The sequence below is a fragment of the Convolutriloba macropyga genome, chromosome 1 (assembly GCF_964194025.1).
Source record: "Convolutriloba macropyga chromosome 1, txConMacr16.3, whole genome shotgun sequence".
Lineage (NCBI taxonomy): Eukaryota > Metazoa > Xenacoelomorpha > Acoela > Convolutidae > Convolutriloba > Convolutriloba macropyga.
Window position 1 is genome coordinate 63826055 of NC_134468.1, and position 27379 is coordinate 63853433.

At 34.4% G+C, this 27379-nt stretch overlaps 3 protein-coding genes across 5 annotated transcripts in view; 2 read left to right on the forward strand and 1 right to left on the reverse strand.

Moving 5' to 3' along the window:
• Positions 1-7317, forward strand: part of LOC142341528 (33 kDa inner dynein arm light chain, axonemal-like) — a 110884-nt gene extending 103567 nt beyond the window's left edge. For both annotated transcript variants that reach the window (XM_075392530.1, XM_075392539.1), the window contains exon 9: positions 6504-7317. In XM_075392530.1, coding sequence (XP_075248645.1) covers positions 6504-6616 — 113 coding nt within the window. In that variant the 3' untranslated portion in view covers positions 6617-7317. The remainder of the gene's footprint in view (positions 1-6503) is intronic.
• Positions 1-27379, reverse strand: part of LOC142341517 (protein O-mannosyl-transferase TMTC4-like) — a 114754-nt gene that overhangs the window by 78816 nt on the left and 8559 nt on the right. For both annotated transcript variants that reach the window (XM_075392518.1, XM_075392508.1), the window contains exon 7: positions 12574-12776. In XM_075392518.1, the coding sequence (XP_075248633.1) occupies positions 12574-12776 (203 nt within the window). The remainder of the gene's footprint in view (positions 1-12573; positions 12777-27379) is intronic.
• On the forward strand, positions 7212-11855 carry LOC142341537 (33 kDa inner dynein arm light chain, axonemal-like). Its single transcript, XM_075392553.1, has 5 exons — positions 7212-7442; positions 9869-9997; positions 10426-10551; positions 11005-11172; positions 11522-11855. Exons 1-5 carry the CDS (start codon positions 7305-7307, stop codon positions 11738-11740), a joined length of 780 nt encoding a protein of 259 aa, XP_075248668.1. The 5' UTR covers positions 7212-7304; the 3' UTR covers positions 11741-11855.

The following is a 27379-nucleotide window of genomic DNA, read 5'->3' on the forward strand; positions in this document are numbered from 1 at the left end:
AACTGTTCTAACCCTCCAATTTTTTAGGGGCTAGGATATTCACGCAAGCCCAACATTATTTCTGTTAAGTCAGTTTCCGCTGATTGGCATCCTATCATCAAAAAGCTAGGAGGACCAATTTTTTGGGGAAAAACAAAAAAAGAACTGAAAAACTAAATCAATCCTTGAAAATACATCTTCAATTTTTCGTTTTCTCAAGGAAAAAAGGTTAAAAAATTCGGGGAAATTTTTGAATTCGTATAATCGCTTGAATTGCTCTAAAATTATATCAAACAGTACTAAACTAGAACTTTTAAAAAATTCCCAGATAAAAAATGATAATTTAAATCTTTGGTTTACTTTCATTTGCAAAAGAAACTGCTTTGAAAATACTTCTTCTCTTTACACGTCTGTTTGAAGATTGACTTTGGTAGAGAAAAACGGTTGTTTCCAAATACTTTATTTAAAACTCAAAGTCTATAATCGAATTCTTTTGTACATACAATTCAGATTGTGGACTGTGATAATTAATCGCTGGAGCTGATATTTTGATCAAGCTGTGACTTGAAGTTTGATATACACATCTTGGCAAAAAGATATCTACCGTCCAGAATTGGCTGAACAAAAAATGCGGGCCTTTATATAGTTTCTAAATCCCAAAAAAATTTGGGATGTTGGAATAATAAAGTATCCAACTTTTAAAGTATCCAACTTTTTTAAGATGTGTTCACACATTTTTTCAATGACTTTGATCTTTCAAAACGGGATAAACAGGTAAAGCCCAGCGGGCATTAAATTTCATTAGAAGCCCAAAGTGGGCTTTAGTAGTCCTTCAAGTGCTTAGAGTGGTGCAGCTGCTGGGATGGCTTTTATTTAAGGTTAAAAGGTCATGTTTAGCTGTTTTTTGGCCCGAAATGGTTCAATTTTTCATAATTTGAGTGATTTTTTATTTGTTTTTTTGTTTAAGTTTTTTGTTTGATTGGTCTCAGTTTGAAGTTTTTAAAAGTTGATGAAGGCCTTTTGCGAGATAAAATTACATGTGATGACCATTTTATGAGCTATATGTTTTGGTACCACAAACACAAACACTCAAAATGATACTAACTTTTGCAATTTTTGAAAATTTTTATTTTTTTCCAGTTTCAGGGGTTAGGGAGTCACCTTTATGGTTTGACAATAGAGCACTGAATAGAATGTAGTGGAAACGGATTGGTTTTCACCATTTCAATGACAAGTGCCAGAGAACATATTCAAGGGTCTGCTAAAAGATTACTGCATGATTGTTCGTTTCATCGGAATTCTTTTCAACCATTTAATTTTTCGGATTTTGGAAATTTTTTGATAAAATTTTTAAGTTTTTTCAAGTTTTTTTATTGAAAAAATTTGTCTTTTATTCAGTTTTTCTTGCCTCAGTAGACAGGTAACCTCATGCAGGGTTTGATAGCATGTTATTAAAAAGTTGCTAGGGGGCAATTGAATGGTTTTCAACATTTTAAAGAACAATTTTCTATTTTTTAAAGTTTGAAATTTTCAAAAATTATTGCCTTTCGATCTTTATGTCAATGAGTTTTTAACGCTTGGAATTGGGTTACTGAATAGCCACTAGAGACATAGAAATAATTCTGAATATATAAATATCACAATTTTTAGCAATATTTCATTAAAATTTGCAATTCATTTTTTAAATATTTTTTCGGCAATTTCGAGTTAACCAAACTTCAAGGGCCAATGAATTTTTTTCAGGTCTTGCAGATAAAACAATAGAAGATTTTCAGAAACAAAATTTGGTAATGAACATATTTTTGAGATAGGTATATTTAAAGCGATCAAATTTTGCCTTTGGAGTAAAGGCTTCAAGAGTTTGAGCAATGAGTATTTTTTGTTTAGTTTGTTTGATTGTTTTAGTTTCCGAAAATTTGGAGATGATTTTGTTTGTGTTTTGTCTTACATTGTTCAACTAATCTGCTGATCACGTAGAGTACTTCTAAGTTTTTCATTCAATTCTTTGAATTGTATTTCAGGACGTCCTGCTATGTTTTTTTTACTTCGTCGAACAAAAAAATGTTTTGCTTTACCTCATTTTGCCGCTTTTTCAACATTTTTCGTGAAATCTTTTTGACTTCTCTAGGCTAGTTCCTCTCTTCTCTCATTCTGCTAAAAGTGATTTCGGGCATCAGTTGCTCAGCAAAGCAATTCAAATTGAACAGAGTCAGCATAAAAAATTGAAGTCAGAAATAGAAACGGCATAAACCCATAAAGCCCAATTTTAGATCCCCGCTATTTGAACGTCGTTCCTATAAGTCTTAGTTACCATCTCTAATGCTTATTATTATTGATAGTAGCCCCTGTAGCCTCTCTCTAAGAAACATAAGTATGTTCAACTACGAAATGCCATCAAAATAAATCGGACTTAAAAAATGTTTTTGTACAATTTTTTTTTTCAATATCTTCTATTCTTTCAATCCCAATCATGCTTATTGGAATCAACGGCGGCTATTTTCCGACAATCTGTCGGGTATGTTTTTACAATCGTTTCGGAACCCAATGGCCAAGGACTGATAATTTTCTGCGTAAAATTGTCTTCACTCAAAATAACAGATTGCGATAGATTTCTGATCAGCAATTGAACGATACATGAGAACTTCAGGTTGCCAGAATTATTATTGCTCCCGTGCCGCAATTGGATATTCTTAAATTTCGGTTTTCTCAATAGAAAATCTTTAAACAGTAATTCAGGATCTGTCGCTTTGTTCAGGATCTCTCCAAGGGAACCAAAAAGTTCTAATTCCACTCATTTTCAAAGCTAAGAGGACCACATTTTTGTGATAAGCTTAGAGGGTTGTGGATAGGAAATAACAGTTGTAAACGACTCCCCCACCTTTTTGGAAACCCACCAAAATGTTAACAAGTCGCTTTTTTGCTAATATCTGAGAACTAAAACGGGGAACCAATTAAGGATTCTGAGAACAGGTCTTTGAATGAACAAATTAGGGGGTCCCTGAAGTTGGGTCCTCAGGGGGTCCCGAAAGTTGGACACCCACAAGTTGGGTCCCTAAATTTGGAAACTTTTGAATTTGAAAGTTTTGAATTTCTAAACTTGAATTTTAAAAAGTATCTGATAATTATTTCTATTTTTTTTAAATCAAATAACTATTTTTCATTGTTTCCTTTCTTTCGAAACAAAATATAACTTTCGAAAATATAGAGGTAAAATAATACGCCGTCCTTCGTTTAGATTTGAATACTTATACAATAGAATAAGCTCAGTGTTAAAAAAGCGATGATCAACATTGTTCTCTTCTTCATTCTCAAATAAAAATTATTTTTGATCCGGTTTTGCCGACCATTTGAAATCGCCAGAAAAATCGATCTGATTCCGTGACTTATGCTACTTAGCAGCTAAAATTCTGTGAGTGACCTCATTTGTAACGCTTTTTGTATGAGATTTCTGGTCAACTGTCTGTGAACTTTTTGAACATAGGTGACTTGCCTCGATAAAAGACTTGTGCAATCTGTTAATGAAACTAAAAGATAATAGATATTAGACAAGGAGGTGCGGCAATGTGCGTACGCACATAATGATCCGACCCCGCTCATCCACATTCATTAACTCATCGTTCAATAAACAACCAATGGAAAACAATAATGCCACGCTAGACGGCCGATGAAATTTTTTGATAATAGAACTACTAAAATAGATAATAAAAATCAAAAAAACATTATTTTCGACCACAACTCGATGTCTACAAAAAATCATAACAATATCAAACTCGCATCAGATAAAACCTAAACAAAACAGTTTAACCTATACTTCATTAGAAAAAATATTGGACCGGGTCTCAATGCGACTGGTTAACAGGTCGCCAAAAAGGAGAAAATAACAAAAAGGTGCAAAGTTAAAAAATACGTTTCTATTTTTGAAAACAATTAACTTCACAGTTATTAATGTCATTAGATATCACCTGAAATCGATGAAATTTTCATTTAAATCTCCATAGGAAGCAATTGAGACATGCCATAATCCAATCTTCAATTGCGCAAAATTTTAAAGCCAAGGGGACTCACGATTATTGTTATAAACCAAAAGAAACAAAACTCCTCTAAAATGTACAAATATAAAAAAAATCTCGAACATTTTATGAATTATGGTAGTAAAAGTAGTAACGAAGCCGAGAAACAGAAGTTTGAAGCTAAAATCGTTATAGATGTTATTTTATAGCTCACAGCAAACGGGTTGTGACCTGTATTTACAGAGATTCAGCTACAATTTGACCGAAAAACTATTTCAAAAAATGTCGAAGCTCAAAAACCCACATATGTTTTGGAAAGAAATTTTTCCAAAAGTCCGAACAGATTCAAGGTTTCAACAAAAAGCGGTGGATCAAGTTGCAACAACTCAGGAAGCCAATTAGGCTTGTTAACAATCAGACCACGTAACGACCCCACAAAATAACAAACATAACAAACAAACAAAGCCAAAACCTCAAACAATTTTACGACATCACACTATTCAAGGCACTTCACTTACAAGATGTTACCTGCAAGAACTAAAAATTATCCCTCATCCTAACATCAACAAGTCTTCCCTAAAAAGGACAATGTAGACACGACAAAAAGAAACCCTAAATTTGAATAGTATAGAAATCTCGAAATTTTTTTTGAAAATAAATGGTCGAAGCAGTCCGTCACAACGTATAACAAAGCTCCGTAATGGGGGTTGAATCATCAAAAATAGTTGAGAATTCTAATTAGTGAGATTGAGTTACATGGTGACCAAATTGAAAGCAAAAAAGAGAGAGTTGAAAAATAAAACTTTTTAAAAAATTTTAATTTGGAAGTCATTAAATTTAACAGCTATAAACTGAAATCTTTTTCTAGTTGGAGTTATACGTGCTGGTGGAAAAATTGAGACCTTTGACTATCAGGCATGTGGCGTACAACAACAGAAGGAAAGACAAACATAGAAAAAGCAACAAAAAATCCACAAAATTTTGCGAGATAATTTGGTCTCAGCCCAATAAGCATAAACTATTCAACAAAAACAAATAACATATACGGATAAGCATTTTTTTCATCGCTGAACATTTTTTCTACTATGCTTTCTTTCATTTAGATTTGCCAACAATGTGATAATTCGAGGAGGAAACAAAATGGACTCATAAAAAATGCAATAATGATCAAAACTAAATGAAAAAAAAATATTTGAAAACGCGTAGTATCAAAACAAGGAAAACATTAGTTGAAAGTAAAACCGTTTCCAACAAAAATTTTCTACTCACACGAAATTGGCTTCTGCCTGTTTTTACTGAAGCCGCGCCCGAATTGAGAAAAAACAAAATATTGACAAAGTCATAAGTCATAACACATTAGATAACAAATGAAAGAAATGTATCGGTTCGTCTATGCCTCCTAAAAACTGACTGCATCTTTGATTGGGGACACTAAGTCATTGGGATACAAAAAGTATAACAAATGAAAGAAAAATTCAAGAAGTCTATAAAATTTTTACAAAAATAATTGGTTAAAGCCATAAAAACCATGAGCCTAACTCTGAAACCATATAATAATTCCGTTGGACATCTTTTTTGTATATATTAAATGTCATTAATTGAGCCCTGATTTGAGATTCCTGCCAGGAATTTACATAAAAAACATTTATATAGCGGAAATATTTTTAAAAAAAGGTCGCGCCCCATTTAAATCTAAATAATTTTTTATCATAAGGATCAAAGGTGAAGTTAAGATCGGCCCAGATATTGCTGGCTGCGCATCTAACAAAACAGTCAATTGTTGAAATGATTGCGAAACAGAACAGTTTTTAGACAAAATTTTTCAGTTTGTCAAAAATAAATAATGTGTTTTTTGTAATTATCGAGTTTAAATTTGCGAAAAACTTGCACAATTATGATCCAGACGACTCTTAAAGCCATCGGGATTACAACTAGCTTTTTTCTGATCTTAGGAACAATTCGACCGCAGTTTTAAGATGTCTACTTTCAGAATATTAAAAGCAAGTGGGCTAAAAGAGCAAATGTGGTCCCATTTTTCTCGAAAAGTCTGATTTTTGAAAAATTTAGCATGAATTCTAGCCAAAAAAAACCGGATCAAACAACTCAGCAACCGTCCTCTATCTTTAGAGATAAAATCAATAACAGTACAGTTAACAATTTTAACATGTTTTAGCAAAATTGGAGGAAAATTGGTCAAAAATACTGAAAATGTGAATAAAAACAGCAATTTTTCACATAATTTTAGACTTCGATAACTCCCTATAAAAAACGAAAATTCAAAAAATCCTTTTAATTCCATATTCTACGCTGGACTGGCTTTCTTATGACAGTATTTTTTCTTGGTTAATGTGCAAAAAATTTCCGATGCCAAATCAAATATTCTTGCAACAATTTTTCATGATTTTTTGTGACAGTTATCCCAATATGATCCACGTTCAAATTTTCTTATTTTTATTGGTTGATCTTTCTGCGAGCCAATTTATAGCTGTTCCGCAAATTTATTTGGTTTTTAAGGTTCTAACGAGAATGGAGAAAACGGATCTAGAAAACCTCAGGAACAACGGAAAGAATTTGGTGAAAATTCGGAGAGAAAAGATGACAATGAACGGCAAACAAATCAGTCATAATGAAAGAAACAGCAGTCAAAACAAAATAAATAAACAGACAAACTAATGGATCTCTTCAGCAGAGACAAATCAAAATTGATCATATAAGGACAGAATTATTTTGATGAAAAGGATTACCAAGTGCAGCAGAACTAATAAATGAGTTCATCTTCATCAAATCAACAAAATTTCACAATTGACGCCTCCTATATTATTCAGCAATAAAACTACAACTATAATAGTGGATTTAACAATTTGGCTGATTTAGCACGCAAGATAGTGTTAAAGTTGATCAATTTTTAATGACATTTGTGAGGTATATTCAGAATTTGATGCGTTTGTGGGAATTGAATTGAATTATTTTCCTTCAGAAAGATTGACCTATTATTGCACATAGTTTATATAATATGAATACTCATGGAAGACGGCTGCCCTTGAGTATTTTGCATCATAGCACGTGAAATTGATTTTTGACTTCAAAAGTTTTAAAAGCAAAGAAAAGCGTTCAAAAACGTGTATATAAAATGCATTATATTATTTATATATAACAACTCAATTGAATAAGTATTTAGACGTGCTTTTTAAATAACTTAACAAAGAAGCACAAAAGCTTGAGCGTTTACTATTCACCTTGCTTCTAATATATATTACATGCAAAATTAGATATATTAAATAGTTACCATTAAATATTTAGTTAGTTAGCTGTACGATGAGCTCTGGAGGACCGAAGCCCAGTTTGATCCGTTACTCGGACCCAGTGATCGTGTCTCGCAACCCAGACAAGAGGACTCCAGGTGCTCGCAAACTCATCAAGGAACAGGAAATCACAACTATGTCTCCATCACAGGTGCAAAACAACTCAAACTTCTTTCGTGTCTAATTGTCAGCCCTATAAACCTGATACGAGCAATGTCAGCTCTACTTGCCTAACGAGGGATTTCAACTTAAATAACCTTTTGTATCACTGTAACACCACCAGAATCCAATACGCTGCTATGTGAAGAGAGGAGAGGGTCATTTAAAAGAAGAAATGAGTTGATAAAATTATCGACTTATGAAACTACTCTCGAAGCCGCAACCGAGAAAATAAATCCCAGATGGAACAATGGTAGACACCAACAAAATATGGCAAAAATCAAAACACGGAATTTTTAACTGGTCATCAAAAATGTCCAGGAAAATTAGATAAAAAAATTGCGTACAGCTACTTTTCCAAAGTAGCAAAAAAGAGAAGAAGGAGTTACAAGGTGCACTGGAAGCACTAAACTGAAAATCAGAGATTTAGGATGCAACTAATTATGGGGAAAAGAACGAGAACAAAAAAATCCGGCTCACTGTCTGACAAAGACAACAAGCATTTAGAAATCTTAGCTTATAGCTCGGGCATTTTCAAAAAACCTAACCGACTACCGGCGGGCAAAATGCTCCCCAACGGTTAATTTGGCAGTAGCAAGCTTGGGCTTAAGAAGGCTATCAACAGTGGGCGGGGAAGCGTTAGTAGGAGAGGATTGAGCGGGGGAAGGGTGTAGTGAGGGAATGGGGAGGGTTTTTGGCAGAGCTAGCGAGATTAACAAAGATACTAGCAGAGCTCTAAGAAAGGTGCTCAGCAACTAAATTCCCTAGAGCTTTACCTGTTTATCCCCTTTCGGGCACGATAAGTTGAAAGCGTCCGACAAAAAATCGGCCAAGCAAAAAAGACATAAAAAGACAGGACTAATATAATTGCAACGAAATCCGTTTGACAGCAATAAACAAATTAAATAAACACTTTATTGAACTAAAAATGTTGTTTTTTTTTTGTTGAAGGGACAGAACTAAGTACGGAGGTCTTGGAGTTCAGAAGTTTACTTTTGATCCACTTCACTTCTAAAACAATTCCAGCCGTGACCGTCTGAGACCACGGGGTACCATTGACACGATTACAGAAATTAGCCATGCATCTGATAATCCTATTCGCTTCGGTGCAAACCTTGTTAATTACAAAAAGTTCTTTTAAGTTACACTTTAAGGTGTGCCTAAAAACAACAGAACGACGTTTCTAACCGTCCGCGAAAATCAGATCCTCGTGTCAAGTATAAAACACCTAAAATGAGATTTTCGAACTCAAAAAATTCTGCTACTATCAATCGTATCTGGATACTTCTCAAAAAACCTTGACTCTTGAGATATAAATCCCATTTCAGATTGAAGAGTGATCTTTAAACAATGTGATTACAAAAAGGAACTTTCAGTTAAATCAGAACAGCTGAAAACTGGACAAAAAATGCCACGCTTTGCGCAGCACACGCCATTTTATCACCTTTTCGCAATTGAACGATGCAAAAACATTGTGCAAAAACGATGAAAAAAATATCTATCCAATATCGACAAGCAACTTTTAAAAAATAATTATGCAACATGCAACTGAAACTTCTTACAGAAAATGAAAAGAACAATTGGATCTGAGAGTATATTTTTACACCAATATCACAGAACCCAGAAGTGCATTTCAACCACACATTACTATCACTTAAACCTCAAAATAAATTAAATATTATTTAATGTAGTTTTACGCCGCAGACACATTTTGTTAAATAACAATATCAATGACAAAATTCAGCGAAAAGGTTTCGAACTTTAAGTCATACAATGATTAATTGGTAGCCAGTGAATGGAAATCACGATTCAAAAAATCAGGATATCTAAATCGTGCAGCGCAAACTAAGGGTAAATTTGTTGAGACTTTCCTAAGGGTAAATTTGTGTAAATAAAAGACCTTTTAAAAAAGGAAAGGAATCAATGTGACAAAAAAAATCGAAAAAAAACAAGCATTCATCATTTCTGTATAAAAGGCTTTTCTAATCTATAAGTGACGCGCAGAGAAGTCAAACCTCTGCGTCAGACCACAATAAGGAAAATTCCATTCTTTTAGACTGGTTATATAGATTAGTTTACTCTAATTCAGCTAGAATATTCTGTAATGAATGAGAGAACATCAAAAAACGCTGTAGCAGAATTAACAGTAATAGGGGTCATTTTTAATCCATTTTTTCTGTACTATGCTTTAGCTTGCAGAGCGTCCGGTATTTCCTGTCCTTGAGCCTTAACCAGGCATCTATCCAACTTTAACCGAAAGCAAAATGAAATTTGATCAAGGTGGATATGTTATAAAAATGAGGTACAGTGAATTAAAATCTTGGATTGAAAACTGACATCAAAGATCAAGTGCTTTTCAACCCCTACGCCAAATAGGATAGAAAAAAATGGGTGTAAATTGTAATTGATTGTGATTAGGTAGTGAATAAGCAGCATGGCTCAGACACTACTGGGAGTGAGCATGGAGCACAGACAGTTGAGGAGACTCTCAACACAATTCTGCCTCCGAAACAGTGGATGGAGGAAGGACAGATGTTCATACAACAGGTATACCCACTGTCAATACAGGTGCCAATGAGAAACTACTAAACATCACACTAAGACATCCCATACTAAGAATAAATCACACTTCAGATATCAAAATGACACCAAATTCTCCAATCATTACAAGAAAGAGAGCAAAATCTTTTCACAAGACACTATTTTATGATAAAAATAAGAAAAAGTTGAATAACTACGCAACAAATATCTCTCGCAATTGATTCTGCAAAACTTAATTAGCATCTTTGAAAATTTCGACCACACTAACTGCATAGATCTGTATTGAAAAGAAGAAAAGCTCAACTTTGGCGCGAAAAGGTCAACCTAATCGAAGAGCATTTACGTAAAAGAAGCCAATATGTCAAAATATGCGGATGTTGAATCAGGAGGAAAACAGGATTGATAACTAATTTAGGCAAATACTGTACATATAGGTAAAGAGCAGTCCTGCAACAAGACATGAAGTGGCTGACTTGTCAGTGGAGCTGTCGGATCTACTTGTGAACAGACAGGCGAGGGAACAAGGCATCTGTCCAATCAGAAGGGAACTCTTCAATGAGGTATCACATAACTGCATTCCAAAATTCCATATATAATTATATTTCTGCATGGATTAGCACACGAAAAAGCAATTTGAAAGTGTAAATATAAAAAGGCAAGATGGTGCAAATGTGAGTTCAGCTCTTTACATGCCCGTAATCAACTACTTAGCAAAGCTTTCTGTGTGAAAAAGAGCTCACACCTGGCCGATAATTTTGCAATATTCTCGCAAAAAGATGCTAACCTTGCAAAACGAAGCTCATCTTGCAAAAATGTACATAATCTTGCAAGACTTTTGCAAGATGTTGCAAGATTAACATCTCGGACAGTCATTTAGTCACTGCTATACGGATAAAGTTTCTGACTCAATAAAGAGACCACACTACGTCTGAAAGTTGGGAATAGTAATTTGAATTAAATTCGTGGTGTTTAGAGCAAAAAATATTATGTTCGAACAATTTAAACATGTGTAGGTATTTGACGAGCTGATCAGACAGATAACAATAGATGGAGTTGAGAGAGGACTGCTCTTGTTGAGAATCAGAGATGAGATCAACATGACATTCAAGGCATACCAGACACTCTACGAGTCCAGCGTCGCATTCGGAACTAGAAAAGCCATCATTGCCGACTCCGGAAAGGTTGTAAAACTTTATTTTTAGTTTCATCTTTTAATTGATTCTGCTTTTTTGAGCGTCTTCATTCAGTAAAACTGAAATCAGAGAACTTTCCAAAGCTCCCACAGTCAGAACTTCTGTCTCACTTATGCTATTTGCAAACTTATAATTGGAGCAATGATGATGGTAAAATAATACATGGTCTACACTTATCAAAAACAATTCTAAATTGTGGAAGGAAATTTGAAATCTTGTCTGCAATTTGCAAAAAAATACTAACATTGGATTATTTGGTAAATAATTTGTTTGTAAAAAGTTTGTAAATTACAATGTTACTGCATTTCGTAAAATCAAAATGCATGATATATTTTAGGTTGAACAAGACGCTGTGATATCAAAACTGGAACTGGAGAAGAGAGAGTTGGAGAAACAGTTCAATGAGCTGAAGAGTGAGAGTGAAAACATAGAAAAGCGTGAACAGGAGAGGAGGGGAGTGGATGAGAAGAAACGACAGGAGGAGATACAGTTCCTCAAAAGAACCAATCAACAGCTCAAACAACAGGTCGACGGAATATCCAACAAAACAAAGTAAACAACAACAACAACGAGAAGCCAACAAATTTTCAAAAAAACATCCTCAAAATGTTATCAAGACTCAATGCAGGAAAATTTTCAAAACAAAGTGTCAATTCTATCTTTCCGTGAAACATTGTTTTCTCTAAATTCAATTCTTGTTGATTTAAGCACTCAGTACTCTGGACTTTAGCACTATGGATCATTCCAGTGAAGACCTTCTTTGCACATAAACCCGTCAGATCAACTCTGGATTAAGAAAATGCTTTCGCTAACATTAGATTACATTAGCAGATAAGCACTGAAAAATGAACAGTAAGTCACTAGTGCACATATACAAACGGTGAACAGACAAAACAGTCCCAGACAAAACAGTCCCGGACAAAACAGTCCCAAATAGCAAAATATTCCCAGACAAAACAGTCCCAGACAAAATAGTCCCAAGAAACCAGACAAAACAGTCCCAGACAAAATAGTCCCAAGGCCATTATAATAGCTCTCACACGTATGATTTAACAAGCGGATAATTTAATCCCATGTTCGGTTGTGATAGTTTCATATCAAGTCCCACGGGCCCCTGAGGCATGGCCATGGCCATTAAGTATGTTAAAACATACGGATAATAGCGACTGCTAATTTGTTGTCGGATTATTGAACGCACATTTCAAAGTACATTGGATATAATGGCATTAGGTACATTTTATTTGGGACTATTTTGTCTGGGACTGTTTTGTCTGGTTTCTTGGGACTATTTTGTCTGGGACTGTTTTGTCTGGGAATATTTTGCAATTTGGGACTGTTTTGTCTGGGACTGTTTTGTCTGGGACTGTTTTGTCCGGACACGATACAAACCTGTAGCAATTAGTGTTTGAGTTGGTTCGTAAACGGATAAGACTCCAAAATCCAAGCCCACCCATTATCAAGACTATTAGAGCTCTGACATCGTAAATAGAGCCAATCAGATCAATGCAACCCATTGACCAATCAAAACAGAGCAGATTTGGGCACATCAACAACCAGATATTCCACATCCAAATGTATATACGATTGAGAAGCTGAAACAGAAACGTTCACGTTTCCTTCAACATCATACATTACGATACCAAAAAGCAACGTGCAACATGAATTTTGCTCTTTTATCATGATTAATATTCAGTGAAAAGAGGTTTTAACGATCAAGTTTTAAACAAGATTTATTTACCGTTTTCTACGTTTAAACAAAGACGAACCGTTGGATTTTCATACTCAAAAACAGAAAGTGAAGACAACTTGAAAAATATTTAAATTATTGCACAGCATACAAACGTAACCAAAAAGATAACAGTTGCTGAAGACGCATAAAACTGTTGAAAACGCCCAAAAAATGGTCAGTAAACGGTGTTCTAAAAATCCAAGAACCCCATTGCAAGGCATCAGAGTGACCCATTGCTCATTTTTTCTGCAATGATACAATTCCCAAAGAACAGTCAGATGAATTGCCAAATATGGCTTATTGTCCAAATATACTGAAAAATCTACAAATTTTGAGAACAAATGGAAAAAATTTCTTCAAAAAACAAACAAATTTAAATTCGCACAAGCGATCTCTTCTATATTGCCGACAATCATAATCAAGTGGACAAAAACTTTTTGTTAGATGCCAAAACAGGCTACACGCTTTAGGGTAATATAAACATCATGAGAAATTATGAAAAATAAGCGTTCTCAATACCTTATTTTTGAGGTCATGTTGCTGTAATGATCGTCACAAATTTTGCACTAAAATACTTTAGGTACTGGAAAAGGCAATGTGGTCCAGATCTCAACGCAACTGCAATTTCACGGGTATTTTGAGGCGGCGGTTACAAAAACGAAATTTTTGAAGCAGCGGTTACAAAAACAATTGTTCCACGAAATTTTTGAAGATGATGAACATGAAATTAAATTTGGACCCAAATGACGCAAATGACGATGGAAATTTGCATGAAAACTACGCAAAACGTCCACTAGTAGTAACAAACCTATACACCCTGACTCACTTTTTGGCTGATTTTCCCCAAACATGTTCGATCATGCGCGCGGATGAAAAGTTCTTGGCAATTATTCCCTTTTAGTTTAGGATTGTTGCCTGAGAATTTAAAACACTTACCTGAAATCCAACTGAATGTGGCAGTGTGGAAGTTTATACGGAAAAATAACACACTGTGGAGAATACTCTTTGTATACAAATGCCTAAGGGCTATAAAACCAGTCTAAATTTGTCAAGAAGACTTTTCCGCAGAAATCTGGGCGTCTAATGTGAATAAACTATATATTGGTATTGCGAATGCAGGCTTAATTCCTGCTTACGCAATTTTGAAGAACACAGATTTATAGGTTTATAATCAAGCGTTTACACTGTGGAGAATATTGTTTGTATACAAATGTCTGAGGGCTTTAAATCCAGTAAAAACTTTTGCGTAGAAATATCTGGGCTTCTAATGTGAATAAACTATATATTGCTATATATTGGTATTGCACATGCGAATTACAATGTGACTACATGTGAAACGTCTGGGTAGGAAGCGTTCAACTTTCTGATGAAATTATTACCTAAGTGCTATTTTTAGAACACAAACTCAAACTCGAACTCGAACTCGTCTGGCTCAGACTGTTAATAGACTTCCCTTTCATTTATTAGACAATAAGCCATATGATTCAGAAGTATTACGTTTTGACGAAATTCGTATCCGAAAACAACAAGTTCGAACACGATAAAAGGAAGTAATTGATTCTTCAATAGAATTTATATAAAAAAGGAACCAAAAAGCATTCTGAAAGATAATAATTTACTGACACTTTGACCTCATCAACTGTTGTTTTGTCCAGCAAAGACCAATTGACAGGGAAGACAATAGTCGAGTAGAAAGAACACAAGTTGAGAGTAACTTCCTGCAATTTAAATCAGGTTAATTCAACATTTGAAAAGAATTCATCGTTTGAAGTGATACTAAGAAGTTAGGTCCTTGAGGAATCCGAAAAGTATAGAAACATCTTGTTTTTAGTTTTGAAGGATCTATCAGAAAAACGAGTGGTGTCAAGAAGAACAGTTGGGTGGAACAACATCTTGTCACTTTGGTTGCAGAGAATACAAAGACACAAAAGACCGGAAAAAACCTTATTTGAATTCCGAGCGCTTCAAAAACAAATCAGGAAGCAAAAAAGAACATCTGGAAACCAGAGGAGCAGCATTTTGTGTCTATCATCAGAGCGCATCCCTAAGCAAGAGGAGTGGTTCAAAACAGAATACTTTTGGAAAGTAAGTTAAAAAACTTCTTTTGTCTTCATGTAGCTCCTCCATCTTTTCAACCTAAATAACTCATCCACGGATCAAAACAAGGTAGTCGGAAAACATCAATTTTTGCTCACATAACATATGCATGAGTCATCAAAGGTCAATTGTACATCATTTTTTTCCTCTTAATGTACAAGTCCTAGAGGAAAAATTCTCAAGGAGAAGTTGTTCCATTAGTGAAAACTAACACAAATATGCTTTAAAAAACATCAATTTTGCTCACATAGCATATGTATGAGTCATCAAAGGTCAATTGTACATCATTTTTTTCCTCTTAATGTACAAGTACTAGAGAAAAATTTCTTAAGGAAAGATTGTTTCATTAGTGAAAACTAACACAAATATGCTTTAAAAAACATCAATTTTGCTCACATAACATATGTATGAGTCATCAAAAGTCAAATGTACATCATTTTTTCCTCTTAATGTACAAGTCCTAGAGAAAATTTTCTTAAGGAAAGATTGTTTCATTAGTGAAAAACACAAATATGCTTTAAAAAACATAAAATTTTGCTCACATAACATATGTATGAGTCATCAAAGGTCAATTGTACATCATTTTTTTCCTCTTAATGTACAAGTCCTAGAGAAAAATTTCTTAAGGAAAAGTTGTCCCATTAGTGAAAACTAACACAAATATACTTTAAAAAACATCAATTTTGCTCATATAACATATGTATGAGTCATCAAAGGTCAATTGTACATCATTTTTTTCCTCTTAATGTACAAGTCCTACAGAAAAAATTCTTAAGGAAAAGTTGTCCCATTAGTGAAAACTAACACAAAACTACTCTGAAAAACATCAATTTTGCTCATATAACATATGTATGACTCATCAAAGGTCAATTGTACATCATTTTTTTCCTCTTAATGTACAAGTCCTAGAGAAAAATTTCTTAAGGAAAAGTTGTTTCATTAGTGAAAACTAACAGAAATATGCTTTAAAAAACATCAATTTTGCTCACATAACATATGTATGAGTCATCAAAGGTCAAATGTACATCATTTTTTTCCTCTTAATGTACAAGTCCTAGAGAAAATTTTCTTAAGGAAAGATTGTTTCATTAGTGAAAAAACACAAATATACTTTAAAAAACATCAATTTTGCTCACATAACATATGTATGACTCATCAAAGGTCAATTGTACATCATTTTTTTCCTCTTAATGTACAAGTCCTAGAGAAAAATTTCTTAAGGAAAAGTTGTCCCATTAGTGAAAACTAACACAAATATACTTTAAAAAACATCAATTTCGGTCACATAACATATGTATGAGTCATCAAAGGTCAATTGTACATCATTTTTTTCCTCTTAATGTACAAGTCCTAGAGAAAAATTTCTTAAGGAAAAGTTTTCCCATTAGTGAAAACTAACACAAATATACTTTAAAAAACATCAATTTTGCTCACATAACATATGTATGAGTCATCAAAGTTCAATTGTACATCCTTTTTGTTCCTCTTAATGTACAAGTCCTAGAGAAAAAATTCTTAAGGAAAAGTTGTCCCATTAGTGAAAACTAACACAAATATACTTTAAAAAACATCAATTTTGCTCATATAACATATGTATGAGTCATCAAAGGTCAATTGTACATCATTTTTTCCCTCTTAATGTACAAGTCCTAGAGGAAAAATTCTTCGGGAAAAGTTGTTCCATTAGTGAAAACTAACACAAATATACTTTAAAAACATCAATTTTGCTCATATAACATATGTATGACTCATCAAAGGTCAATTGTACATCATTTTTTCCCGCTTAATGTACAAGTCCTAGAGAAAAATTTCTTAGGAAAAAGTTGTTCCATAAGTGAAAACTAACAAAAATATGTTTTAAAAAACATCAATTTTGCTCATATAACATATGTATGACTCATCAAAGGTCAATTGTACATCATTTTTTTCCCTCTTAATGTACAAGTCCTAGAGAAAAATTTCTTAAGGAAAGATTGTTTCATTAGTGAAAACTAACACAAATATACTTTAAAAAACATCAATTTTGCTCACATAACATATGTATGAGTCATCAAAGTTCATTTGTACATCATTTTTTTTCCTCTTAATGTACAAGTTCTACAGAAAAAATTTCTTAAGGAAAAGTTGTCCCATTAGTAAAAACTAACACAAAACTACTCTGAAAAACATCAATTTTGCTCACATAGCATATGTATGAGTCATCAAAGGTCAATTGTACATCATTTTTTTCCTCTTATTGTACAAGTCCTAGAGAAAAATTTCTTAAGAAAAGGTTGTTCCATTAGTGAAAACTAACACAAATATGCTTTAAAAAACATCAATTTTGCTCACATAACATATGTATGAGTCATGAAAGGTCAAATGTACATCATTTTTTTCCTCTTAAATTACAATTCCTAGAGAAAAATTTCTAAATTAAAAGTTGTCACAATAGGGAAGCAAAATTACTTTAAAAGATTTGTTGTCTTTACAAATTGTATATGAGTAATCAAAAGTCAACTGAACATTTTTAGTGCGTGTACGAGAAATACAAAACAGATTATTTTAATGGAATTTTCCTTAGGTAAAAAATTATGCAGTTTTGAAAATTAGGTTGAAAAATTAACTCGCCAAAAAAATTCAAAAGCACTTTTGTTCAATTTTCTCTCACTTCAAATCTGTGAAAAAAAATGACATCAAAACTTTCCTACTTGAGATATATAAAGCAAATATTGAAATAAACCTGTCATTCAATCAAAGTTCTTCAACCATAGCAAAGATTTCTCGCTTAAACTTATTTAGGCTAAACGTCCATGGCAAACTTATTTAGGCTAAATGTCATTGTATTCACGCTAAATGCGGGCTAATTGTCATTATACTTGATTAAAATAACGGTCCCAAAAACCACTATTGGCACTAATATAGTCTAATTTATTTATCGTTGGCCGTTTACAAACATTAATTGCAACCAAAATTTCAAGCCCAAAAAACATTTCTTGTAGGTAATTTTTTTTATTAATCAACAAAGGATTTTAACAGAAACTTTCAAAGTTCAGTAAAACCGCTATGCGCTTTTCTAGAGACTTTCACTTATATTTAAACAAAACTAAACTTCTTCCTAGAGGCTCTACATTTGTGAAATTTATATGAGAACAAAAACATACCAAAGAGTTCATCTATTTAAATTTTAAGATCAAAGAAAGTTTGAGATAAAAATTTGTGAACATAAGCAAAAGTTTCTCATCAATAAATAACTACTCATGATTTTTTGTTGAGGTTGTCCTTCAAAACCATCCTTAAGCAGTTAATAAACGTTTCCAGCAGTCCGTAGAAGCAAACTAGTTCTTATTAGATGTCATAAACTAAGACATAGTTTCTTTAACTTTGTCTTTGAATGAAAAACTAAATTAAAAACGTTCAGACCATTTTGTTGAAGAAGCATTTGTTTTGCTGATTTGTTTGGCAGCACCAAAAAAGAAATTCAACAACATGAATTTTGTCAAAATTACAGTATGAACTTTGAACGATATGTACTACATATGTATCTGTAGTAACATTATTTTCAACCAATTTACAGAACCAAAAGAAATTTAGTGAGATAATAGTTGCATATTTTGTAATCAACGGAAAATTTGCGCATCTGTTTTACATTATATCATTCTGAGTACAAGGATCTAAATTTTTGTTAAACTGACAAAATAAAAAGAACAGAAACAGAATGTTGATTGGTATGACAAAGATAAGCATGGTAAACTATGCTATGCGTTACCAAAAAAAGCCAGTTTTTTCCCATGCTATAAAAAGCGGCGATAAAAAATCACAAAACTACAATCCAGAAATCCTTTCTCCTTCAGGAAACTATACAGCTCTTTTACAATCTACTCGAAATTTATGATAAACTTACCAAATGAAGCAAAACATTTGGTTTCTTGGAAAATAAATTGAGACAACTATATGGATTTCGACGCTTTCTTAATGTGTTCGTCAACTTTAGATAAAATTCGTGATCCTGCAAAGTACGATAATAAATTAGTGTGCAATGAGACAATGTAAAACTTGATTTGCTCATCAGTTTTAACTTTTGGTTGACTGTTGAATTAATTGTGTTCGTCAACCACAAAAATGTTCTCAGTTGACTTGTGAGAAAATTCGAACACCAAGGTCACAATCATCAATTTTGAAAATTCAGTCCATTTTTTCTGTCATATTGCATCTAGAGATTGCTTTTATCAAATTGTTTATTGAACTTCAAAAGCATTAAAAAGCAATCCAAATTACCAACGATTTGATTCTGTCACACTTTATTGATAACAGATTTGTCTATAAAAGATTAGTGTGACAGTTTTAAAAGGAACCCAAAAAACATCAACAAAAAGTCAGTTGGAAATTTTAAGCAACTGTAGACCGAATTTCTAATCAGATATAAAACTCATTAATAGTAAAACGAGTTGCAAGTCAGTCATAAAAACATTAGGGCTTCATCTTAATTTTATCCAGTGTTCTCTGTGTCTACACAAATAGAGAAATCAATTCAACACAAAATTCAAACAGATTTTATAGAGACAAGAGTACAATAAAAACTTTCCTTGCTTAAAAAATATTCATTTCGAAGCTTTCAACAACTACAGATCGGTCGTTCTTTTTTCTTTCTCTATGAATTAGTATTGACTTGTAAAAACTTAACAACAAAAATTTTATGGAAGTAAGCTTAATCTTATATAATTGAATCTAGTTGTTGCAAGTGGTTGCAATATAATGAGTTTCCGACTTTTTTTTCCTAAACTAAAGCAAACCACCTAATTTCGGAAAAGAAAACGGAGGACTACCAAGTTTTTGTTTTTCAATCTCCGATTATCTCATCAGTATAAGGCCAGTATTTTGAAGGTAATTTTTTGCCTTACAAAACTGCATTCCCAACTAATATTTGCCAGAATTTAGGATCACCTGTAAAAAACTATGAAAAAGTTTTCAAACGGTAAAGTTTCCCCTTCATTGAAGAGGTTTACGCGTAACAAAAAAATTTGATACATGTAAATATTTAAGGGAAAAAAACAGAAAGCAAACGAAAACTATAAAAGCAAGTTATTTAGTTAGATAAATCATTTTAAAGCATTCAACAACTGCAAACCAGTCGCTTTGATTGGAGTCAAGCAAATTGTTTTCCAAACTAATTTTTTGCAAAATATTTCAAACAAATTAGAAGTGCAAGTTTCTCATTAAATTTTTCAACAGCAGTTTAAATATAGAAAAATACCAAGCGGAACGTCTAAATATATTCGCTTTTCCTTTTCATCTCTAAAAAAAACTGGCTCATTTTTTCGGAATTTTTAAAATCAAGTGTACACTCATTGTTTCCATGATTAATTGTGTTAGTGAATTTCAATCAGGTCTTGTGAGCTCACAAAATTTAAAAACCACAAAAGCTTATACAAGGTCAAGATCATTGATTTCATAGATAGTATTTCTTAGGAATCTTAAGTGAATAAGTTAAGTGATTAAATTCCTTGTATGGCAAAAGTTACAATATATGATCCGTGGACGAGTCTTTTTAGAAGGTTTTTTCAAAGTGTTAATCAGTAATCAAATATTAATATACCTTTTCCTGTTTTAGATGAAGACTTTCAACTGTGACGAGTGCTCAAAGAAGTACAACAAGAAGCAGAAGCTATTGCAGCATATGGAGAAGGAGCATAACACCAAATTGGAAAAAGCAGCAAGCTATGAATGTGGACAATGTAATAAGAAGTTCACTCAGATCAGGAACTTGATTCAGCATTTGAAAACAGTTCATGGAAGTCAGACGTACACAAAGAGCAAGCATTGTACACAAATTTATGGCGACACTTCATCGTGTGCTAGACATGAGGAAGACGCTCATGGTACTCACAGAGAGGTTTCCGAGAAGACTGAATGCAATTTGGAGCTACAAGAGAAACAAGCTATTGGAAAGTTTTTTCAGACATTCAGGATACAAGCGGACAACCAAATTGATGTCTTTAATTTTGTTACGGAGCATCTCGAAGACCTTAAATTATTTATGAGAAACAAAATAGCAGAGCTTGGACCTTTGAAAATTCAGCTCTCTGTTTTTGTACAGATGTTGAAACCAACAGATGATACCAAAGTCGGCTGTCATGCAAATACAAAGTCAAAAGTTCTAACAACAGAACCATCAGATGATGAAATTTTTGAAATGGTTGACCAAATCAACAATTCAATCCAAATTTTTTCAACCGGTGGAAGTGGATTTGTTGTTCAGAAAATTGATCATTTGGATATTAACATTAACAAATTTAAGAGGAAGCAGTTACATTGCTACACCAGCTGCCCTAGTTGGAAACAATTTTCTCCTAAATATTCGAAACAATGACAACAAATGTTTTGCATACTCAGTGCTTGCAGCAATGTTTCCAGAGAACAAGAACCGAGAGAGGCAAAACAAATACAAGCCAAATTTGCACAAACTGAATTTTCACAGCATTGAGTTCCCCATGTCTTTGACGGATGTTCCGAAGTTTGAGAAACAAAACAATATTGGAATTAATGTTTTTGGTTTCAATAAAAACAAAATTTTGCCGCTTTACTTGTCTAAAATAAAAGCACAAAAAATTATTCCTTTGTTGCTGCTGACCGATGGACTGATCAGCCACTACTGTTTGATCACAAACTTTCACGCTTTCATGGCTCGGCAGTTTGGAAAAAGGAATCATAACCGATATAAGTACTGCGAACGTTGCCTTCATGGATTTTGGAATTCAACGGCACTGGAGAAACATTGGATTTATGTGGGGAGCATAAAGCTGTTCATATTACTATGCCAATGGAAGACTCAACAATTGAATTTAAAAACTGGCATAAAACGTTTTCAGTTCCCTTAGTGATTTATGCCGACACAGAGGCTGTCAGCCTTAAGCACGACACTTGTCGTCAAAATCCTGATAACAGCTACACCTTGAACAAAGAAACTCAGAATCCTTGTGCAATAGGTTTTTGGGCTGTTGATAAAACTGGTGGAAGTGATTATTATGGTTTTGAAGGTGAGAAATGCATCGAAGAGTTTTTTCAGTGGCTCAGAGAGAACGCCAAATCTATTTCTGAGAGAAAACAGAAGCATAGACGTCTCATAATATCTGATGAAGAACGAATGAGAATGATTGATCAGGGTAAAAGATGTGTTATTTGTCAGAGGAGTTTAAACGACGAAAAAGTAATCCATCATGATCACTTTACTGGTGAAATATACGGAGTTGCACACAACAGCTGCAATCTGAAGCTTCATACGCAGACTTTTACGCCTATTTTTTTCCACAACCTTAGTAAATATGACGCACATCATCTATTGAAATACATTGAAATCCAATCGGAAGAAAAATTGACAGTCATTCCTTGCAACAGTGAGACATACATCTCATTCTCGTTCTTTGTTCCTGTTGGTAAAAGCAAAGATGACAAGCTACTATATGAAGAATTTCGTTTCCTTGACAGCTATCGTTTTTTATCCGGGAGTCTTGACACTCCGGTTACAACACTCGAAACAAAGGACTATTGTCAATTATCTAAACATTTCCAAAAATATTGCGACATTTTGCAAAAGAAAGGAGTTTTCCCATATTCGTTTCTCGATAGCTTTGAGAAACTCTCTGAAAAATCGTTGCCTCAATATGGTGATCAGTGGATAAATTCATTGTCTGGTCAAATTGATGTTTCTGAGGAGGATGTTCAGCATGCTAACAAAGTTTGGAATATGTTTGGCTGCAAAAGCTTTGGTGACTATCTCATGTTGTATCTCAAAACTGATGTCATTCTTCTGGCTGACGTGTTTGAAAAATGCCGAAGACTCTTTGATCAGGTATATGGATTAGACCCCTGTCATTACTATAGTGCACCTAATATTTCATGGGATGCAATGCTGAAAACAACTAAAGTGAAGTTGGACTTGCTCTCTGATATAGATATGCTGTTGTTTTGTGAGAGATCCATCCGTGGAGGATTGAATGGAATTGGCGAGAAACGGTACATGAAAGCTAACAACAAATACTTGAATGACTTTGATGAAGGAAAACCAAGCACGTATGGACTTTTTCTGGATGTCGTTAACTTATATGGTGGAACAATGATGAAAAAACTGCCAACCGGAGGATTTGAATGGTCAGACATCAGTTTGGAAAAGATCATGCAAACATCTGACGAAAGTGATGTTGGGTACTTTGTAATGGTTGATTTGAATTATCCTAGCAACTTACATGACTGTCACAATGATTTCCCTCTGGCTGCTGAGAAGTTAAAAATCGATGCTGAGATGCTTTCTCAGTATCAGGTAGAATTGGGAAACAAGACCAGTCATATCCCAAAGCTTCTGGAAACGCTTCAGTCAAAGCAGAAATATGTATGTCATTATTCAGTTCTAAAGTTTTATTGTCAACAGGGGCTCCAAGTAACTAGACTACATAAGACTCTGAAGTTCAACCAGAGTGACTTCATGAAGTGCTATATTGAGCAGAATACAAAGTTGCGACAGCAACCCGGTATTAGCACTTTCGAAAAAAACTTTTTCAAATTGTTGAACAATTCATGCTTCGGAAAGACGATGGAAAATTTGAGATGTCGATACAAGATGGTATTTGTTGAAAATGAGGAGAAAGCAAAATTTTACTGCAACAAGTACAATTTTGAGAAGTCCACTATATTTCGAGAGAACCTTGTTGGGATCACTCTTAGCCAGAAAGAGATCAGGTGGAATAAACCAACTTATCTGGGTGCTGCTATTTTGGATCTGTCAAAACTACACCTGTACAGGTTTCATTATGAAGAAATGGGGCCTTTGTTTGACAAAAAAGCTCGAGTGATGTATCGTGACACTGATTCTCTCTTTTATGAAATTGAGACGGATGACATTTACGAAGATCTCAAACAGCTGAAACACGTACTTGCTTTGAGTGATTACCCCAAGGATCATCACTTACATAGTGAATTGAACAAAAGTGCCACTTAAATTATCAGATGAGCTGAATGGTGACATTGTGATGGAAGCAGTTTTTCTGAAACCAAAAGCTTACTCTGTAAAAACTTTGCAGAAAGTCAAACAAAGTGCCAAGGGTGTGAGCAAACATGTGAAAAAGACACTTCATCATGATAAGTTCAAAGAAGTGCTCAAATCAAAATCACCATTGAGAAAACTAGTAACATCTATAACTAGTGAACAACACACAGTCAACATAACAGAGTCTAACAAAATTGCTTTGAGTGCATTTGACGATAAACGTTATTATCTGAATGACGGTATAAGCTCATACGCGTATGGACACTACAAAATTGGTCACAAGCGGAAACAGCCCTCGGAAAAACCTCAAAAGTCCTATATTGAGATCAGTGAATGTGAAACCGCCAGAGATTTAACTGAACAACTTGATACTGAGATTGAAGAAACCTTTTCACCACCTGATCCTGGGTTCTGGAAAACTTCTCAAATTGAATCCGATGAGGAAGATATATTTGATTTCGATGCAGCTCCAAAAGAAAAGCCGTTCTCAAGATGTCCATATATCGATTTCGAAGCAGAGGAAGAGCCGCCTGCAAAGAAGCAACGCATGTCCAGCAAGCGTTAAACATTGACGATGCTGCCCAACTCCACCCCGGTTGGGAGTCTCAAGAAGTTTTGACGAGGAGATACAATAACCTGCGACTGCTCTGCGCAGGAGCTTCTTGTGACAATAACAGCTTTTATAGGGGATAGCTGCCCAACTCCACCCCGGTTGGGAGTCTCAAGAAGTTTTGACGAGGAGATACAATAACCTGCGACTGCTCCGCGCAGGAGCTTCTTGTGACAATAACAGCTTTTATAGGGGATTGCTGCCCAACTCCACCCCGGTTGGGAGTCTCAAGAAGTATTGACGAGGAGATACAAAAACCTGCGACTGCTCCGCGCAGGAGCTTCTTGTGACAATAACAGCTTTTATAGGGGATAGCTGCCCAACTCCACCCCGGTTGGGAGTCTCAAGAAGTATTGACGAGGAGATACAAAAACCTGCGACTGCTCCGCGCAGGAGCTTCTTGTGACAATAACAGCTTTTATAGGGGATAGCTGCCCAATTCCACCCCGGTTGGGAGTCTCAAGAAGTATTGACGAGGAGATACAAAAACCTGCGACTGCTCCGCGCAGGAGCTTCTTGTGACAATAACAGCTTTCATAGGGGGTTACAAGCTTTTCCACATGTCCATACAACACAAATAGATGTTGAAGAAGATGCTGACGGAGAAGCAGTTTTGAATGGGTACAATTATAAAACTTAAAACAATGACTTAAAACTGAGAATTGTGTCTTAAATTTTTTATGATGCTTGTTATAAGTAGTTTATTGTTTGTTCTTAACATTGCTTTATTAATTTAATTTCTTAGTTTGTTTCATTTTTACAACTAAAGCAAAATAATAGTTCCAAGCTTCCTGTTAAAAGTATGGTTATTTTGTTTCCTCTGAGTCAATAATTCACTATCAAGAGACAAGATAATGTTTGAGTAATTAAACCATGAAAAAAGGTATCTCTCTATCTCAAAATGAAGTTCAGGTACGTCTATTACATATTCAGGCAACAATCCTAAACTAAAAGGGAATAATTGCCAAGAACTTTCCATCCGCGCGCATGATCGAACATGTTTGGGTAAAATCAGCCAAAAAGTGAGTCAGGGTGTATAGGTTTGTTACTACTTCCACTAGACGTACCAAAAAAACTTAAAACAGGCGAGCAGTCGGCTTATGTAGTAGCCAGCTGAGGTTTAGGGATGCAATATACTGAGCTGAGACGGGGGATGATCAAGCGATGGGGGAATGTTTAGAGAGTTGGACTAGGGAGAGAAGTCCAAAACGCCAGGTGGAGGAGGGTGGACGCGGGAGTGTTGGGAGAGAGAAACTTTTAAGATCAAGAACTGCCCTTCGCACCATAAAAAATTCTCCTCAAAGCAGTTTAGGTGAACCGTGTACTTGTAGACTAGTACGGCGTAATGATGTAAGAGATGTAGTACATAAGAAAACTTTATGTGCATTTTTTTAATTTTAAGTCAACCTTGACCTGTAATACATTTGTCTGTTCACTTGACGTTATTTTAGCTCTGCCTGAGAAGATTTCAATTGTTGACAATCCCTTTTACTCATCCCTTACTTTCATTCTTCCTCTAACAAACCAATTCTTTGTCTCTTTCAGGATTTTGTTTTTAACGTAAATATTTAACAATTGGAATTGCACCGCGTTTCCAAAAGCTTACAATTCGGAGTAAAAAAGTGACGGCAAAACATTGTGAAACAAAAATTCCGCTAAACTAACTTTCAATTCCGAACTGCAATCGGAGATCGAATCCAGAATTAGTAACATAAGGACCCCTTCGTCTGACTATTGCTGTACTCTATAACTGGAGTATCACAAGTCCAGCACCTTAAGGACAAGCATTACATGGCAATGAGCCGTTTTTGCGAAAAAACCCTGTAACCTCCACTTAGAGGGGAACGATGTTGTGTTATCCACAAACCCGCAATTCATGCGAAGGAAGGAATTTCAATTGATGTCCTTCGTGAAGTACTTGCAAACAAAAGTAACTTCGCCACGGAACCCGTCTACAAAGAGCATGTCGAGAATAGCAGAGCTCAGAGTGAAAGAGATTGTAGTATTAGTAAAGAAGAAGTCAAGAACGCTTGGCTAAACAAATACCAAAAGTCTGAAGCTGCTGGGATTTTATGTGGAGACCGCCCATAAGATGTGTTTCACAAAAAGCCATTTCTCTTGCGTATTAGAGTCTTGGTTCCGAGGGACGCAGGATCTTCTGTTAGGAAAAACCGAATTACGAAATCGATAATGTGTTACATTATCACTAGATACGATAACCAGCAAATATAACGTTTTATTTATGACAGTCAGCAAAAATTGTTACTGTTTTATATCCATATGTTATAATAATTTAATTCTGATAATTTCAAATTAACAAATTTACACATATTTGCCGTTTCATTGTTGCTTCACTCAAATTAATTTGATGCACTAAACTAGTTTACTTTGTTGAGAGGGACATGTGGTACATAGGAATTCTTTTGAACCAAACTTATTTGATCTAAAGTTAACCTGAACTGTGATATATTTATCTGTTCAACTTATTTTATTTTACCTCTGTCTGAGAGGAAGTTAATTGTTCACGATCCCAATTTTCTCATCCTTTATTTTGATTATGCTAACAAACTCTTAATTCAGTTTTCTCTCTGCATCTCGTTTTGAACGTAAATTATTAAGGATTGGAATCGTACCGCGTTTCTATAAACCTAGAATTCGCGTTTCTACCGCGTTTCTATCGTACCGCGTTTCTATAAACCTAGAATTCTATAAACCTAGAATTCTTGGAATTGTGACAGCA

What these genes read in the sequence shown, in the direction of transcription:
- LOC142341537 (XM_075392553.1), top strand. Translation starts at nt 7,305, where the DNA reads ATGAGCTCTGGAGGACCGAAGCCCAGTTTGATCCGTTACTCGGACCCA. An exon ending in GAAGGGAACTCTTCAATGAG is followed by an intron (nt 10,552 to 11,004) that starts GTATCACATAAC and finishes AAACATGTGTAG; the next exon opens with GTATTTGACGAGCTGATCAG. An exon ending in TCATTGCCGACTCCGGAAAG is followed by an intron (nt 11,173 to 11,521) that starts GTTGTAAAACTT and finishes GATATATTTTAG; the next exon opens with GTTGAACAAGACGCTGTGAT.